The sequence below is a fragment of the Apodemus sylvaticus genome, chromosome 15 (genome assembly GCF_947179515.1).
Source record: "Apodemus sylvaticus chromosome 15, mApoSyl1.1, whole genome shotgun sequence".
Classification (NCBI taxonomy): Eukaryota; Metazoa; Chordata; class Mammalia; order Rodentia; family Muridae; genus Apodemus; species Apodemus sylvaticus.
The window spans coordinates 61,782,480-61,800,946 of record NC_067486.1 but is presented as its reverse complement, the minus strand read 5'-3'; the positions used below and the strand labels follow the sequence as shown (position 1 = coordinate 61,800,946).

At 46.2% G+C, this 18,467-nt stretch overlaps 2 protein-coding genes across 4 annotated transcripts in view; one reads left to right on the top strand and one right to left on the bottom strand.

The window, feature by feature from the left end:
* The window catches only part of Cd80 (CD80 molecule), a 39,121-nt gene extending 26,452 nt beyond the window's left edge, over positions 1 to 12,669 (top strand). For both annotated transcript variants that reach the window (XM_052158399.1, XM_052158398.1), the window contains exon 7: positions 11,361 to 12,669. The gene's annotated coding sequence lies outside the window, so the exon portion shown is untranslated. The remainder of the gene's footprint in view (positions 1 to 11,360) is intronic.
* A 2,453-nt stretch (positions 12,670 to 15,122) lies between these two features.
* Timmdc1 (translocase of inner mitochondrial membrane domain containing 1) overlaps positions 15,123 to 18,467 on the bottom strand; it is a 28,967-nt gene continuing 25,622 nt past the window's right edge. For both annotated transcript variants that reach the window (XM_052158757.1, XM_052158758.1), the window contains exon 7: positions 15,123 to 16,004. In XM_052158757.1, the coding sequence (XP_052014717.1) occupies positions 15,854 to 16,004 (151 nt within the window). In that variant the 3' untranslated portion in view covers positions 15,123 to 15,853. The remainder of the gene's footprint in view (positions 16,005 to 18,467) is intronic.

The following is an 18,467-nucleotide window of genomic DNA, read 5'->3' as shown; positions in this document are numbered from 1 at the left end:
GCAGCTGTGACTGAGACCAGTATAACTGAGGTGAAATCCATGGAGAAGCATCTCTCTGGGCCCAGCACACAGATGCTGTGGTCCGTTGGGGGTCAAGGTTGGACCTCAAGAGAGTAGCAGAACTTGGTAAAGAGTCTCCTATATGGGGGAACTGGTTTAGAAGCATGAAGGAGTCATGGAGAGCAGCTGATGATGCATTGTGGGAGGCTCAGTTGCAGCGATGACCTCAGCTAACCGAGCTACCAGCACCGTGCACCATGGAATGACCGAGGACAGCAGCAGGGGTAGAGTGGAGCTGGCTCGAGCCTATCAGGTGCGCTCTGTGTGCTGCAGAGAGCAGAGACAGAGAAACAGAGCTTCTCAAGCCCTCTGGCGCTCAGAAGATCCGAGAGTCCACCACATTGAACGCTGAGTGTTTTTACCGTTGCCCTTTGGTTCTGCTTTGATCTGACTGTAATTGTGCTCTGGTTCTCCTGTTTTGGAATTAAGAAGAATGTATCTTAGGTTCATTTTTGCCTTGATTTATTTGATTTTGCCTTGATTTATTTGATTTGCCTTAGTTATTTGATTGTTTTTAGATTATAGTAGCATCATTTTCCCCTTCTTTTTCCTTCCTAAAAATCCTCTCATATGCCCCTCCTTGCTCTCTTTCAAATAAATCCCAGTGGTGTGTCTGCTACCTGTCTCAATAATTTAGGTTCCTGAATGAAAGACACACACACACACACACACACATACACACAAAGCCTTTATATATAATATGCCTTAAGCAGTATGACCTCTGCTTGATCCCAAGTTACTATTTACTAATTCTCTGTCCTATCCAGGCTGCTCTGGACTCAGCTGGGCGCCCTCTGGGCTGTGCTCTCCGGGCTCCTTCACATGGAGGTTATACCTCCCTGTCCTGCACTCTTCTCGGGCATGGCTGTCTCTCCTCTCCTCCACACTCTCTCAGCGTGGTAAATCTCTTCCTTCTCCCTCTCTTCCTGGTCCCAAGCCTAGGAATCCTAAAATCCCATCTCTCTCTGTCCTCCCCAAGCATTGACTGTTGGCATCTTTATTTACCAATCAGAACCAATCAAGGGCAGGTTCGCAGAAGCTACGTGCAGATAGATATAAGCAGTATCGGGGGGAACATAACTAGCATCCGTACAAACAGCTACAGTCCTTGCCTGTGCTGCCAGTCAGGGCCATGTCTGGCCCCATGGCTATGCAACCGCAGATGTCACTGTTGATGTCTGTGTCCGTGGCTCATGTTGCCACGGAGAAAATGGGGACATAGAGTCCCTGTCCTGTTATTGATTGTAGGGTCAATGTATCTCTGTCCGGTTGCTGTCATCTGTATTGAATACCATCTGCAGTGTGTGAATACTCTCCAGGGATAGTTATTCCTTCACAGTAGGGGGGCTGAGCATTGAAGTATAGCCAACAGTCCTGTGTTAAGTCCAGGCTGCAGGAGTTAGGAGCCTGGAAAGCGGCTTCTAATAATTGCAGGGGTCCCGATGTGGGAGATGGAGTGGGTAATACAGAATGTAGAAGGGTTTCAGGAAGTGGTCGATCAGAGGAAGTGAGACCTCACTGGTGTGAAAGGGTGGCAGCCCCTGATGAGGGAGTGATGGCAGAGGTCAGGGGTGTGGCTGGTTCAGCCTCACTACTACCTTGTTGGGGCCATTGGACAGTAAATAGGAGTCCTGGGTCATAGCCAGAGATGTAAAGTCTTAGTCCCCCTGTCTTACTGGCAATGTAATCTGCCTTCTTGTCGGATGCCATGAATTTGATGGCAAGGCTGTTGCATCTCTTCTGTAATCTCCTTGGTATTTTGCCTGATGCTGTTTGTCTTCAGCAGTATATTCAGGGATGGCTGGAAGCACAGAAGGCACCAAAGCCTTCAAGATGTTGGCAGTGGGAAGCTTGGGCAGCCTCCCTGTGGCTTTATCAGCTAGCCTGTTCCCTCAGGCTATTTCTGATGCCTCCCCTTTGCTGCCTGGGGCAATGAACTAAGGCCACCTCGAGAGGAAGTCATAATGCCTCTGATAAAGTAGGGGTTTTATTATGCTTTTCCCTTCAGCAGTCAATAATCCCCTCTCCTGGTACATGTCCTCTCCCATGTTCATGAGCGACAGCAAAGGCATACCTGTTGACAGTTAGTTACGGACGGTTAGTTATGTCAGTTCTAAAGCCTGGGTTAGAGCCTTTTGTTCAGCTTTCTGGTCTGAAGCTCCTGGTGGCAAAGCAGTTGCCCTAATAACAGTGTCTAAGTCCCCTACTGCTGCCCCTGCATACCTGATTCCATTCTGGATGAAGCTGCTTCCCTCCATGGAATAGATACATTCCATATCTGGCCAGGGTATGTCAGTCAAGTCCGGCCTGATGGTCTGGATATGCCCCAAAACTATAGAGTAATCATGCTGCACGTCTAAGAATGGGTCAGGCAGCAGGGGGCTGGGTTTAGGGCAGATGATGGGTTCTGTCTTATGGGAGGGGGATTCAAAAGCAGAGCCTGAAAGGACACCAGTCTGGCATTGGACAGCCACCAGCTGGGTGGATTCTTGAGGGTCCCCTCAATGGCATGGGGATGGTGATAACAAGTCCCTGCCCCATGCTTATTTTGTCTTGACTAGCAGAGCAGTGACAGCTATGATCCAGAGGCAGGCTGGCATTCTTGGGCCACCAGATCCAGCTTTTTAGATAAATAAGCCATAAGTCTTTACCGTGGACTCAAAGTTTGAGTGAGCACTGTCTTTGTTATCTCCTCATTTTATCCACATACAGGTGGAAAGGTTTGTGAATGTCTGGGAGAGCCAGGGCTGGCTCCTCTAATAAGGCTTTTCTTTTCTTTTTTAAAAATGTATTTATTTTTATTTATATGAGTACACTGTAGCTGTCTTCAGACACACACCAGAAGAGTGCATTGGATCCCATTACAGATGATTATGAGCCACCATGTGGTTGCTGGGAATTGAACCTCTGGAAGAGCAATCAGTGCTTTCTTTTTTTTGGATTTGGTTTTTTGGAGATAGGGTTTCTCTGTCTAGCCCTAGCTGTCCTGGAACTCACTCTGTAGACCAGGCTGGCCTTGAACTCAGAAATCCACCTGCCTCTGCCTCCCAGAGTGCTGGGATTGATTACAGGCATGCGCCACCACCTGGCTTTTTTTTTTTTTTTTTTTAACAGTGCTCTTAACTACTGAGCCATCTCTCCAGCCCACTGCTTTCCTTGAAGTCTTAAAAGTTATGTCTATTTCAGAGGTCTATTTTATTTTATCTTCTTGACTCCTGGTGGCCTCATATAATGATTTGGCTATCGCAGTGAACCCTGGTACTTAGAGTCTACAAAATCTGGCAGATCTCAGAAATTCCCATACTTGTCTTCAGGTTGATGGAACTGGATGCTAAGGATGGTTTTCTTTCTGACATCTGACAGTATGTGTTGGCTTCCCTTGAGAATGTACCCTCGATAGGTGACCTCAAGTTGACAAAACTGGGCCTTCTTAGCAGACACTGGGTAGCCAAGTTGACTTAGCTCCTATAGCAGGTCTTGTGTGGACTCCCAGCATGTCTCCAAGTCCGGGGCTGCAATCAGGATGACATCTACATACTGGATGGAGCAGTTATTTTGGGGTGGGCCCGACAGTACTCACCCAAGCACTCATGTAGTGCATCATCAAAGATGGTGGGTGAGTTTTTGAATCCTTGAAGCAGGCATGTCCAAGTCAGTTGTCTGCTGAAGCCTCTCTCCAAGTCTTGCCATTTAAAGGCAAACAGAGGCTTGCTTTTGGGTTCCAGAGGCAGGCTGAAAAAGGTATCCTTCAAGTCAAGACGAGTATATGTTGTGTGCTCAGGAGGGAGGCTGCTAGTAGAGTGTACGGGTTTGGAACTGGGGGATGGATGTCTTCAATCCTCTTATTTACCTCCCTTAAATCCCGCACAGGCCAATAGTCATTAGAATGGTGTCTTAGTCAGGGTTTCTATTCCTACACAAACATCATGACCAAGAAGCAAGTTGGGGAGGAAAGGGTTTATTGAGCTTACACTTCCACATTGCAGTTCATCACTAAAGGAAGTCAGGACTGGAACTCAAGCAGGTCAGGAAGCAGGAGCTGATGCAGAGGCCATGGAGGGATGTTTCTTACTGGCTTGCTTCCCCTGGCTTGCTCAGCCTGCTCTCTTATAGAACCCACGAGCACCAGCCGAAAGGTGGAACCACCCACAAGGGGCCCTCCCCACTTGATCACTAATTGAGAAAATGCCTCACAGTTGGATCTCATGGAGGCACCTCCCCAACTGAAGCTCCTTTCTCTGTGATAACTCCAGCCTGTGTCAAGTTGGCACACAAAACCAGCCAGTACAAATGGGGATTCTTGACCAGGAAAGGAGGGTTATATAGCGTGAAATAATAATTAATCCACACTATTGAAAGACTTCTGAATCCTGGGAAATCCTCACTCAAGTCTCGGGATAGGACATAGGACGACGCCCCCCAAAATTCAGGAGAGACCTTTCTTGATGCAAACACATGAGGTTTAATTCTCCAGTGCACTGGGGCCCCTCTCATGTCCTGTGCAGGGACACAGGAGTTCAATCCTGTGCTGCTGCCATTGGGGTTTTTTAAAGAAACAGACCATAAAGAAAAAGGGGAGAGGATGCTTAGGCTGTGATCTATGTCATAAGGAATGGGGAGATCAAGCAGAAATTCATGGCTCAGCGGAAGGTTACAGGTTATCTTGGACAAACACAGTTACTTTGAGCGGGGATGGGACACTGGTCCTTGAAGCAAGGGGAGTGCTCATTCTTTGAAGCCAGGAGGAATGCTCGTCCTTGCAGCCGGAGGAAGTACCAGGGAGTGCCGGTCTTTGAAGCCAACAGGAGTGCTATCTTAAGGTTGACAGTTTTCTAAGTTGCTCTATGTCCAGGCTAGTTGCTAGCGGTTTGAGAATTTTGAGTTGGGGTTTCTATCACTGGCAAGGCACCGGCTGGCCTTGTTCTCATTTTGAGGAGACTCTCTGATCTGGAGCTCTGAAATCTCTCCACCCAGCTCTCTAAATTCCCATGGCAGATCACTGCCATGCCAGCTCCACCCTTCCAAATTCCTGTGGCTGGCTGGGGTGCCCCACCTTCATACCTTTTCTCTGGAACTTATTCAAGTCACCCGTGAAGGAAAACACCACACAATCTTAGACTCAAAAGGCAGCACAATCACTGGGTGCAGCAACTAGCGTACTAATAGTAAGCTGCTACCTGAACCAGGGGACTCTGCTACCATTACCTGAACCAGGGGTCTCTACTACCAACATTTTTGCTCCATCGTCCTTCCAGTTCAAAGTCCAAAAGCCCACTTCTCTCTCTGGTCTCTGCTCTTCCTGTCTCTGACCTGGAAGTCCCGCCTACTCCTTTCCCATTGATTGGTCCTTGAAATCTTTATTCATTAGAATCACTTGAAGTCCTGAGAATGTGATTCACTCCTCTCCCAGGTAGCCCCTCTTGGGGAAGCGGAATTAGCATCAAAATACAAAGGGCACCAGGGCTATCCACAACAGATTGGCAAGGAATCACAATCTCTGCTTCCCAGAGCCTGTTAATGTGAGGGGTAATCCCTGTTCTGGCTTCTCTGGGCACTGGATATTGCCTGGTTTGGGATGAGGTAGCCCCAGCCTTTAATTATACTAGAACTGTGGCCCAATGACAGGTGAATCCTATTGGATTCTTTTTTTTTTTTAAAGATTTATTTATTTATTATATGTAAGTACACTGTAGCTGTCTTCAGACACCCCAGAAGAAGGGTGTCAGAACTCAGGACCTTTGGAAGAGCAGTCAGTGCTCTTAACTGCTGAGCCATCTCTCCAGCTCCTACTGGATTCTCTTCTGCCCCAGAAGTCTTGGGGACTTCTGCCAGAAACTTCTGGAGTAACAGGCTTGGAGATGGGGCTGGTTGAGGAAACAGTTTGTATTCCTCTTCTAGGACGAAGGCAGGAACAAGGATGGGGCCATTCTTACCCAGCACTTCCACTCCCTCTGGGCCAAAATGGTTTTGGGCTCCCATTTTGGTGAAGTGGTCTCTTCCTAACAGGGGGTATGGGCATCCAGGGATGACCATAAATGAGTGGGTTACCCATCCCCCTCCCAAGTCCACCTTTCTTTGGGTAGTCCATGGATAGGGCTTAGTGCTATTTGTCCCTTGTACCCATGTTTTTCGATTTGACAGTGGCCCCAACAGTTGTTTCAAAACAGAATGTGTGTCCCTGTGTCCACCAGAAAGTCTACAGCTTCCCCTCTGCCTTTAGGTTACCCGGGGCTCTTGGAGGGGGGTTGAGCCCCTGACACCCTCAGCCATCTAGTTCTTTTAACTCCTTTGGTGGCTCTATTTTTCTTAGGGCATTCATTCTTCCAACAGCCTTTTCCCTTGCAATAGGCACACTGGTCCCTCTTTGACAGAGCACGGGTTTTTTCTTCAGTGGGGATGCCTTACCTTTGCCCCCTTTCGTGAGCTAGGTTTTTCATCTCGCTTTCCCGAGGACAGCTGTGGCTCATAGCACTTTCGCCAGTCCTCTGGTCTGTGGATCCTTGGGGGTCTCCTGGTTTGTGAAAACCTTCTCAGCTATGGCTACTACACAGTCATTTGCTTACCTGCAAAGTTGGTCAGGTGTTGAAGCTTCCGACAGATGTCAGGGGCAGCTTGGTTAACAAACACGTTTACAGCTGACTGGTGCTCTCTGGCTTCTGGGTCAAAAGGAATGTAGGTCCTATAGGCTTCAAAAAGTCTTTCTAGATATTTCCTGGGGCTCTCATTCTTTCCCTGCACCATCTCACTTACCTTAGATAAATTTGCAGGCCACCTGGAGGCCCCACATCAGAATCTGGCAGTAGACCCAGAGCATCTCCCTACCTTCATCAGTGTCAAAATTCCAGTCAGGCCAAATCAAAGGAAAGGTTGCATCAATATCAGCCTGGACTTGGGTGGGCAGCCCATTTCTGGGTGGTTCCCATGATCCTCCCTCTCCTCTCTCAGGAAGAGGACCTGGAGCAGTTGCTGACAGTCATCCCAGGTGGGCGAGTGAGTCAGCATGATTGAATCTAGAAGACCTGTGAGAGGTCTGGTGGTCTTTCTGAAAATGGGGAATCTCTAATTTCCAACTGTAAAGACCATTACTGGTAAATGGCACATATGTCATGAATGGTCTCCCCTGAGCATCTGGGGGGGGGGTCCCATAGCCTGGAGGAGTAAGGCCATAGTAGAGTCAACCCTCTGGCCAGCACAGGCCCGAGTATGAGGTAGCCTCTGAAAGTAGTCAGGAGAGTCAGGGGCTGCTCCTCCCTCTGCCTGTGTTGGCTGGGCAGGGCCAGGGGCGGCAGGAGCAAAAACATAAGGGAGGGGGACAGAGAGCCTCTTCAGGAGCAGAAGAGGGGAGCAAGGCAGGGCAGGGAGTGACGAGGCTAGTGACAAAGAAGCTCTCATCCAAACAGGGGGCTTCTTGACCAGGTATTGTCTCGTGGAGATATATGGCATTGGTCCCGGTGGCCCCTGGCCTCATAAACTACAGCCTTCAACCCTGTAAATGATGGGGAGATAAAATGTCCACCTCAGGTCATCCTACTTTATAGGTGGGCCATTCATTCCTGAAAAAGATGGCTAGTTTGCGGGGACAAACAACCAGACCTGAGTCTTCTGCCACAAGGCGAAAGTCCTTAAAAATAGTTCAGGACCAAGCCCAGTGGGGTGCTTTGTGCCTGTCCCATCCTAGGAATTAAAGAAAAATTTGTACAAGAGGACAAAAAGCACGAACAGAACATATGCACAGACAGAAACAGGACTTTCCTGGAAAACAAAAACAAACCGAAAGGCTGTCCCAGACCGTCTTCCTCCCTGTGCACGGGAGGCCCACTGACCCACAGCTTGTTCAGAAATCAGACGAAAACTAGCAAGTTCTCCTGCTCCTGGTAGGGGATGGGATGGGAGCATCCTCCGTTGCCCCTCACCGGTGACAAAACAGGAATCTGCTTTGTCCCTCTCAGTGTGCAGATTATACCAGAAACAGAAACCCAGAGATGGACAAAAGACAACTGGGTGCCTGGATTTACTGACTGGAAAGATACTCCACTATTTGGGTTGGAGGTCTCCAGCGAAACCGGGTTGAAACCCCAAATGTAAGCATCCATGATTCGCTGAAGAATGATACCCCAGACTCAAATAGTATGCAAAAGTAAAGAATGTTTTATTCTGCAGTTCACCATGGCGGGGTGTGTGTGTGTGTGTGTCTATAGAGGCCCTCAGCTGAGCAATTTAAAGCATAGTAGGGGAATTCCAGGGAGGGATAGGCGACCTTTAATTGGTTGGCTCAATCTCTAATGGCCTGTGTGGGGGTCTTTGGGACTGGGGACATTCTAGCCCCTCCCCCACACCCCAGCAATGGTTCTGGAAACTGTTGTGAGGAAGCCTGGAAACTATTACTGACTCATTGCCCTTGCCTCAGGCTAGGTGGCAGGGCAGCTTCTGATGGAGAGGCAGTTTCTGATTGGCTGCCTGTGGTCTGGGGTTTTTCCCCCTGACTGACTTGCCTGGACTTGCACAGTTCTGGGAAGTAGATCTAGGCCCGGTCTTCTGGACTGGCCGTCTGAAGCCAGTCATGGAGTCAGCCTGTCTCAGTCCTCCTGCCTGATGGTGGAGCACAAGTGAGCCAGGCCTGAGAGTGTGAGTTCCATTGAAGTGTGATGAGGTGGCCTGGGCACAGGGGTGATGCCCTCTGCCCCCCTGCCCCTCTCCACCTTCAGTAGTTGAAAGCGCTGGCCCCGGTGTCGTGAAAGAAGCAAAGCTAGCCCTGCTCCTCATCCGGGCTCTGGAGGTGCAGGGCACAAGTGAGCTGGCACTCAGGGCACGAGAGTGGGAGAGCTGACCCTGTCTCCTGCCAACGGTAGCGCTGGGTGGCTTGGCTGAGGCTGGTGGTGCAGATAAGTGAGAGCAACGGGCTGACAGGGCAGCTCCCACCCTGGCCCAGGCCCAGGGCTTCGAGTTGGCACACTCCTCAATCTCCATCATCAGTGAACTGTTGGGGCACGTGAAAGGGGCAGTCCTGCTGATCCAACGCTGAAGGGGCTCCATGGCACAAGCCAACAGCAGGGTAACCTGAGGAGTCCTAGTGATCATCCAGTATTGATGTTGTCAGAAGTCAGAGGCCTTGAACCAGACCACTCATTGACATGAACATTCACAAGTGGCGATGGACGGCCATTATTCTGAAGGTGAGGTTGCAAGGACAGAGGGCAGATGTGAGGGGATGGGGAGATGAGTGGGGTGGGGTGCATGATGTTAAACTGACAAACTCACACACACACACACACACACACACACACACACAAACATAGAGACTTAGAAAACATCATGGAAGCTGTAGTGTGTCGGTCACAGTGTGTCTTACAGCACCCTTCAGGCCGTGCATGATGTTAAACTGACAAAGAATCAATAAAAAGTTAAAAACAAAAAGAGTTGCTTATGGTGTCTCTTCACAGCAATAAAACCCAACACTAAGACACACTCCTTGTCTGCTAGTCCAGTATCTTCTGCTCTAAGACAGTCGGCCAAGGTCGTCTTCTGAAAGCCCATTTCTCCTGGCATCTCTCACTGCTGATGAACAGAACGTCGGCTTACCAGCACAAGCACATCATCTTCGCGTTCTCTCTCTTTCTTAATGACTCAGGCTACTGAGAAGTCACTGGGTCAAGTTTCATTTAAAATTATTCCATCCTGTCATTGTCACATCCAAAAACTCAGCAGAGAACCCATGGCCTGCAGGGGAAGGAAGCTTCAAAGCTTTTGACTCTCTGGTTAAGATATCCATCTCTCTCTCCATCATTCCTCACGACATGGTTTCCAGTCACTTCATATGAAATAACTAGATGCCAGAGTGTGAATCAAAATTAAGGTTTGGATTTAGTCCTATGACTACACATACAGTAGGTCTGACTGCTGACGTCCTAAATGCTTTCAATTAATGGAATGAATGCAGCATTAACTTCTGTGAAAATTGCAGTTAATATGTATCAAGTTTGCATTCCCTAAAACTCCACTGTCCTTTATGAAAGAGAACAAAAGGGAACTTTGAAATCTGAGGCTGAAATGAATGAATATGGTGGTACCCAACTCAAAACAGTGATGCCTGTACTCAGGAGGCAGAGGCAGGAGGATCTCTGTAAGTTCAAGGCTAGCCTGGTATACATAGTGAATTCCAGGACAGGTAGAGTTATAATAGTGATACCTTGTGTTGAAAACAAAACAAAAATTATAGAAACTGATAAATAATGTTCTATTGTTTTTGCAGGATCACTATTTCATCTTGTAAATAATCTGTGTGTAAGCTCTTTCTATTTCCTTTTACGGTTCTCAGAGGTTGAGTGGTGTGACTGAGCTCTTTGTATTGGAGTTAGTTCTTTGTTCCCACCATTGTGGGTCTGTAGGGAGGCAGAACACCATGGTGAGAGTGCAGTGAGTCAGAGTAGCTCTCTTCGGGGAGGAGGAAACATCTCTCCAGGCCATGGTCCCCAGTAACCTGCTTCCTCCAGTGTGGCCCCATTTCCTACCCTTCACTGTCTCCAGCAATGCCATCATCTAATTTGATTATTGGTTCGTTTTTCATCTGTATGATGACTGTAGTCTAGATGTGATGTTCTCCCAAAGGCTCTTATGTTAAAGGCTTGGTTACCAGTGGACCAAGCCTTTAACATAAGATGACAACTACTGCTCTGTTCCACAGCAGCCTAGCTGTACATTTGCCAAAGCAGTCTCAAGTTCCTTTTCTATTTTCTTTTCATGTAAACATATTACTCCTTAGAATGCCTTCCCACAACGTTCCTCCCTTTCAGTTCTGTGATGATGAGTTTCCCCAACTTACACCTAGCTGTATTCTGGCCAATCTGCTGTACTTCAGAACTAGATCACAAATCCAACTTCCTCCACAGTGCCTTTTATGCTGTCTGGTTGAGACCATGTAGCTCCATCTATCAACTTTAGCACATCACATACTGCTCAGGTTTATATTCGTGTGCCCTGTTATATCCTTTTCCAGACTACAAGCTGGTAGAGAAAAGCAACTATGTCTGAGATCTTCACTACACACACAGTAGACGATAATCATCTAAACAATATGTGGTTGTTTGGAGTACCTGGTACTTAATAAACATTTGCTTGGTGAATAGTTACTGCATTTCATATAATAAAACTTAGGCTATTTTAATATTCTTTTGTTATCAAGATTAATATCTATTATGTTACCACAAGTTAAATATAGTTGACCTCTAAATTTAAAGCATAGTATTTTTCTCTTTTACAAAAACTAGAGTTGAAACATTCATTTCTTTGTTTTGTTTCCTCAGGTCTCACCTACATTTGCAACTGACCTCTTCTGTAAATGTCTTCAGAAACATTGCCCAACCATGCCCTGCAAATGTGTTCTCTAGGTGAAGCCTCTCCAGCGGTTTTGTGGAAGTACTGAGAGGAATGTAATGCCTACCACAGTAGTTCTGCTGATTCTGAGAAAGTAGTTTAGAGACTGAATTCTTTAAAAGGGACATTAGGGAAGACTAGCATGCCTGCCCCTACCTCTCCTCCTCCTACACACACACACACACACACACACACACACACACACACACACACACACTTGGTGTCTTAAGATAGGGTCTTACCCTGTTGCTCACAATGACACAGAATCACGCATGTAGCAATCCTCCTGCACCAGTTTCCTGAGTGCCAGAATTTCAGGCGTGAGCTACCGCACTTAGCAGAACACTAGTTGTATTAATCTAAGATCTAAAAACAAACAGATCCATTTTTATGTGGGTGCTCTTTCATACTTCAAAGCAAAGGTCAAGTTGGAGGCACAGTTTGTAACTTCCTAACTAGTTCATATTGGACTTGCAATGTCTTTAGGCAACTCTGCCCTTTTACATAATAGTTCTCATTTAAAATGAGATTATTTACTAAGTAATAATCTGTCCTCACCTAAACAACATAAGTGATACTAGCCTTACACAGAACTTCCTCAGGTTCCTAGAAGTGGCTTTTACTCTTTGTTACAGTTCTGCTACAATGGAACTGAAAAAATAAACTGAAAAATAATAAAAATAAATGTCAGACACAGTAGCACATGCCTGTAATCCCAGCACACAGGATGCTGAGGCAGGATTGAATTCCAGGCAGCGTGGACTGGGTAGTAAGATCCTGTCTGAAACCCACTCACCTCTCTCCCTGTGCCCCAGTGACGGAAAACAAGAAATAGCCAACTGCTTCTTCTATACTGAAGGTCCCCTTTTCTCTGAAATTGTAATCCACAACTTACTAGACCAACAGTGAACTTAAGTCAATCAGATATTCTAGTCTGAATCTGGAGTCAGATATCAAAAGGCAGCCAAACTTCTCAATGGGGCCAGAGCCTGTTGTACTGTCCAACAAACAGATCCATTTTTATGTGGGTGCCCTCAGAACTATGTTACTAAAGAAAACAAAGCAGTGGACTGACAAAAAGCTAACAAGACACTGGAAGCAACGACAGAGAAATCAGGAGGAAGATGTTGCATTTAATTATTGATTATTATATTTGATAAGTGTTAGTTATTTTTTAGTTATACTTTGATTTTATTACTTAGGTGTTTTTATGGTAAATTAAATTATTTTTAAAAGCAACTCTTTAGTTTTACAATTTTTAAAGATTTTGCCTATGTTATCATGAATAAAACAATGAACAGAATGGCTGTTTGCTAATTTATCAATGTATAAGTAGGTTAATTATAAAAGACATTATTTATGAGTATGGTTCTAACACAAAATTCACTGTGCCAATATATCAGTGCAGAGGCCTTTCCTTACAGCTACATTTATTATGGTATAGGTACTGTGTTAAAATTTTGGTTGGAGCTGGGTGGTGGTGGCGCATGCCTTTAATCCCAGCACTTAAAAGGCAGAGGCAGGCGAATTTCTGAGTTCAAGGCCAGTGTGGTCTCCAGAGTGAGTTCCAGGACAGCCAGGGCTACACAGAGAAACCCTGTCTTGAAAAATACCAAACAGACACACACACACACAAAATTTTGGTTGGAAAAAAATCTCTCTCCCTCCCTTCCTCTCCCCCCCCCCCTCTCTCTCTCACACACACACACACACACACACACACACACACACACACACACACACACACACACCTTCTCCCTTACCATGCTTACCAACACAAAAGACTTTTGTAGCACCCAAACTGTGGGAACTTCCCTGGCAGCCAGGAAGCAGGCGCTCTGAGTGGATATACAGTCCCACTACACTAGTTCTGCTCCATCATCTCCCCAGGGGAAAGGCTCATGCCCGTAACTGACCAACTAGCTGTAAACTGAGTTCAAGCAACTCCTTGAGTAATGAATTTGTTTGATGAGCAAATCACAGGATGTAGGGAAACACACTGGTTTGCTGTAAAAGGCATTTCAATGAAAGCATGCATCAGGTGAAGCACGGGAAGTGCAGACTCCACTTGCCTCTGGGACCAGCAGCCTCCTACTAGCCCTTGGGTTACCATGGAAACTTGACCTAGTACAAGATGATTCAATCTCTGGCACCAGATGAGCAGCTCACTAAGAAACTCATCTCCCTATCCAGAGGCTGAGCTGGGACTGAGAGTGTGTGCTCTGTGCTCGGCTAAGAACTTCTAGGTGACCAGTGCTCATCCCTAAGAGCCGCCAGCCATCACACACATACATAGATACTATCACTTGTGGGTTTCCAGGATTTGGGAAGTTGTATGTCAAGGACTTCAAGTATATACGTAACAATATCACACTTAAATAATTCCACTAAAAACTACTTTCAAGAGCATACTACTATGCTTAGTGGAAACTGAGACTTAAAGTCCACGGGGTAGAGGCTGTAGCTCCCTGGCTGAGTGCATGCCTAGCATGGACCAGCCTCCAGGCTCATCACATGGCTGTGCTGTAAGTCACACAGCTGCAATGCTGCAGGCTAACATGGAAAGCCAGTGGTTTACCCCTGGAGTCCTTAGCTTTCGAGACTGCACCATACTGTTCTTTAGACCTTGCTTAAGAGTAGAACTGACTTACCAAGAGTTAAGTCCAGCTCCAAATTAAAATGCTAGCAGTTCCTCCCCCTCCATCTGATTGGTAGGATGCAGCCCAGGACCTCAGTGGATCCTCAACATAGTGGTAACGCTCACCTTTTTGCTTAAAGGGCGCACTGCACGGCTTGTCCAGGTGCATGTGAGGTGCCAGTGGCATTCCTCGTGCGCTTTGGAGTCATTATTATTAAATGGCATTATCAGAACACAAGCACTGTCATTCCACACACTCAACTTGATAACCAAGGCTAAGTGAGAGATGGGCAGAGAATGGGAAATGCCAGGAGTGTCCCGACCTGGGGGACCTAGTAATTCGGGGAGCCGAGGAGGACCCAAGCCTGAAAGAGAGAAACAGGTGGGAAAAAGGAGCGAGGCCAAGCAAATGGGGTCTTCTTTGTCAAAGCCTCTTTAATGAACCGCAAAACGCCTGGTTTTGAATCCACCATAAGAGGAAGTAGGGAGGGGCTGAGCCTAAAAGCACTGAAGGAGGAAGGGTCATGGGGCGGAAGCTGACTCCGGCTCGAGGCTTCTGCAGCTTTCCTGGAATGCTGGTTCCGTCCAGACCATCCCAGGTGTTCAGTGGGTAAAGAACCAGTTGATCAGCCTTGTGCTAAGAAGGAGGGGTGAGGTTCAGCTGTAAACCGCCAGGTCAGTAAACTTTCAAGGTGAGGCCTGTTGAAACTCTGGTTTTCTAGGGTTTGGTCTCCGACACAGGAGAAGGAATTTGCTCTATCTCAGGAGGCAAGATTTCATCATCTAATCTAGAAATGCCCAAAATTTAAAACTTAGCAACTGCTTAGTCCTGGGATCTTCCATTTAATGTTTTCAGACCATTAACTGCATGTAACTAAAACTGACAAAACAAAGCCAAAGCCCAGAAAAGCACTGCCTGTGATGTAGTCTGGCGTGCCCTCCCGTTCTGCCCATAGCTGAAGTCTGTAGGATGGGGGATGATTAAGCCGGGCTGCTTCTTTAACGACACCCACCTGCTTCCAGTTCGTTAAACCACATCCAAATGGCACAGGAATCACCATTTTTAAAAAATGTATTTATTATTATATTAGGTACACTGTACCTGTCTTCAAATATACCCACCAGATGAGGGCGTCCGATCTCATGACAGATAGTTGTGAGCAACCATGTGGTTTCTGGGATTTGAACTCAAGACCTTCAGAAAAATAGTCTGTGCTCTTAACTGCTGAGCCATCTCTCCAGCCCCCTTTTATTCTTATTTTTTAAAAATCCAAACAACTAAATACTTGGAGGCCCACACTATTTGAGGGCCTACGGAAGAGGATCTCACGGCCGTGCTCCGCTATTTAGTTCCTTGCAGCTGCTCCAAGAGAATATCCTTAAAAGACTGAGGCGTGCATAGGCGATCCAAACAACACAATTTTAATCTTTTGGGAAGAATTCTACTTGTATAGAATCCCGCAGGATAGAAAAATGTTAAGTATTTAGATGGACCAATGATCAGAATAAATAAGGATATTTGGGTTGTTTTTGGCTCTGCTGTTTGATTTTGTGGGTGCACAGTTTTGAACCAGGTTCTCATTAGGTAGCTCAAGCTAGCCTCACACTATCTTCCTTTCTCGGCCTCCAAGCGGCTGGAATGATGGCTCAGTGACATCCTGCCCAGCACTGAGTGCCCGATTCTTGATGTAAAAAAGACGGAGACAAGTGCCTGCTCCCACAGCTGCCAGCACTCACATCTGTCAGCTGGCCAGCAAGGCAGAGCTCCACACACAGACCTGCTCCTCAGGCCTTGCTCTGTTCATCTGGCAAGGAGGGGTTCCTAGGGAGGCTGAGCAGCGCCTCGATCCTCTGAGCATCTTCCTCAGGTTGAATCTTCTCTAAGCCACTTTCAATCTCCACAGGGAGGCGCTCAGTGACTTGTAGACTGCTTCTCCTGCAGTCAAAGGATAGGCAGGCGTCAAGTGCTGCGTTAGCACTGGTCTTCACCAAGACCGCAAACAGGGACAGTAGCTGGCACACCCCAGCATACTGGTCCCCGCACTCCCAATACAGACTTGCATCTCTCCTACCCTGCTCCACGTCCAGCCTACCTGTGATGTCCAGCCCAGCACCAACATGGACAGACACTGTCCTGCAGTTCTTCCAGGAGTAACAAGCCTGAGCTAAGGCTTATAGCTCAAAGCTGGGCCTACCCTTCAGACCCGAGGGACTGGGAGCCTCTGCCACCATGTAAATGCTCCCACCAGACCTGTGCCTCATGAAGACTATGTAATAACAACCAAGGTGAAGTCATATAGGATAACTCTGCAGACACTTGCTTATAAAGAGTAGAATCTGATACTATTAATGAAAAGTAAAATCTAATTTCTAACAGATCAGTTCTTTTCCTAAATAGAATCTTAGAATCTTTGATTATCAAGGCCATCTACAACTTAAGTCTCTACCCAATCCAATTTGATCATTCTGTTACCCTACCTATGTCTAGTCTTCTATATTATCTGCTAGAACAACTTTAAAAGCCATTTCTCTATATTATTTTCAAGCACGGAGGGACATATTAAAAAGTCACATAAACATTTAAGCTAACTCTTCTCAGAAATAATCGTATACATATTCATGACATATGTAATTATACATTTAATTTTTTTTTAATTTTATTTTATGTGTATGGGTGTTTTGAAGCATGTATGTCTGTGCACTGTATGTCTGTCTGATGCCTGCAGAGGCCAGAAGATATCAAATTTCCCCAAAATACAGTTATAAGTTGTCATGTGGCTGCTGGGAATCAAACCTAGACCCTCTGGAAGAACAGCCAGTGCCATCTCTCTAGTTTCTACTATTTTTTTTTTTCTGAGACTGTCCTGGAACTCACTCTGTAGATCAGGCTGGCCTCAAACTCAGAAATCTGCCTGCCTCTGCCTCCCAAGTGCTGGGATTAAAGACGTGTGCCACCACTGCCCGGCTGCTTCTACAATTTTTTAAAGAAGACTTTCTTTTTATTTTTTAAAGCTTTATTTATTTATTTTATGAAGGTATCAGATCCCACTACAGATGGTTGTGAGCCACCATGTGGTTGCTGGGAATTGAACTCAGGACCTTTAGAAGAGCAGTACTGACTTTTAACCACTGAGACATCTCTCTTGTCCTAGCTTCTACATTTTTAAAATTGTTCTTCTTAGCTAAAGAATTCCCAACTTACTATATTTTACTTTATTGCTGTCACTGATAAACTCTTGTTTCCCCCTTCTTTTTTAATTGGAATATAATCATTATTTGTTCATATTTCCCCAAATGTTAATTCTTTCACAGCATTCTGTATCATAACCAAATAACTAATATTCTTTCCTTTCTAATCCTTTTTTTAATCCTTTGTTTTTAAAAAAGAAGGCTTTTATGACATTTGTGGCACTAAAAACAAGTAGATGTTTCCATGGTTTTAATAATTCACAACATTAAATTTTATGTTGCCACTTAGAATTTAAATGCTTCATCCTAGAACCTAGACCGCCACCCGCTCCACATGCCCTCTCACCATACAGAGAGCAAAAGGAATGTTGAGTTTAGAGTAAATTCTATCCCTAAGGCAGCTGGAAAAACTAAGGACTTAAAGTTAAGGAAGTATCCACAGTCACAGCTAAATCATGCCCTTGAGGTAGCACAGATAATCCCAGTACTCAGGAGACTGAGGCAGGAGGACTCTTAGAGTCTGAAGCTAGCTTGAGCTAAATACTGAGACTCTCAAGCTAATGAGTGAAACCTAATTTACAGTCAAGCTGAAATTTAAGCTCAGTTTTCAAGGTTCTAAATTAATGCTTTTTCTCTTGTAGCATTTAAGTCCTTGGGAAGAGACCTACTTAGTGTAATTACAAATGTGTATCTGTAATGACAGATGTGTGTGTATGTGTGTGTGTAAAACACAAAAATTTCTAATAAAAATGCTGAAAAAAAACGTGCTTATCTGGCCAATTAGAAAAGCAGCAGAAAGGAGAGCAGACTCGGTCTCAGATCCACCCAGGAGCGACACTGTGATGGATGTGAGTGCTCACTCAAGCGTGCAGGGGCTACACTGTGATGGATGTGAGTGCTCACTCAAGCGTGCAGGGGCTACACTGTGATGGATGTGAGTGCTCACTCAAGCGTGCAGGGGCTACACTGTGATGGATGTGAGTGCTCACTCAAGCGTGCAGGGGCTACACTGTGATGGATGTGAGTGCTCACTCAAGCATTCGGGGCCTACACTGTGATGGATGTGAGTGCTCACTCAAGCGTGCGGGGGCTACACTGTGATGGATGTGAGTGCTCACTCAAGTATGCGGGGGTGACACTGTGATGGATGTGAGTGCTCACTCAAGCGTGCGGGGGCTACACTATGATGGATGTGAGTGCTCACTCAAGC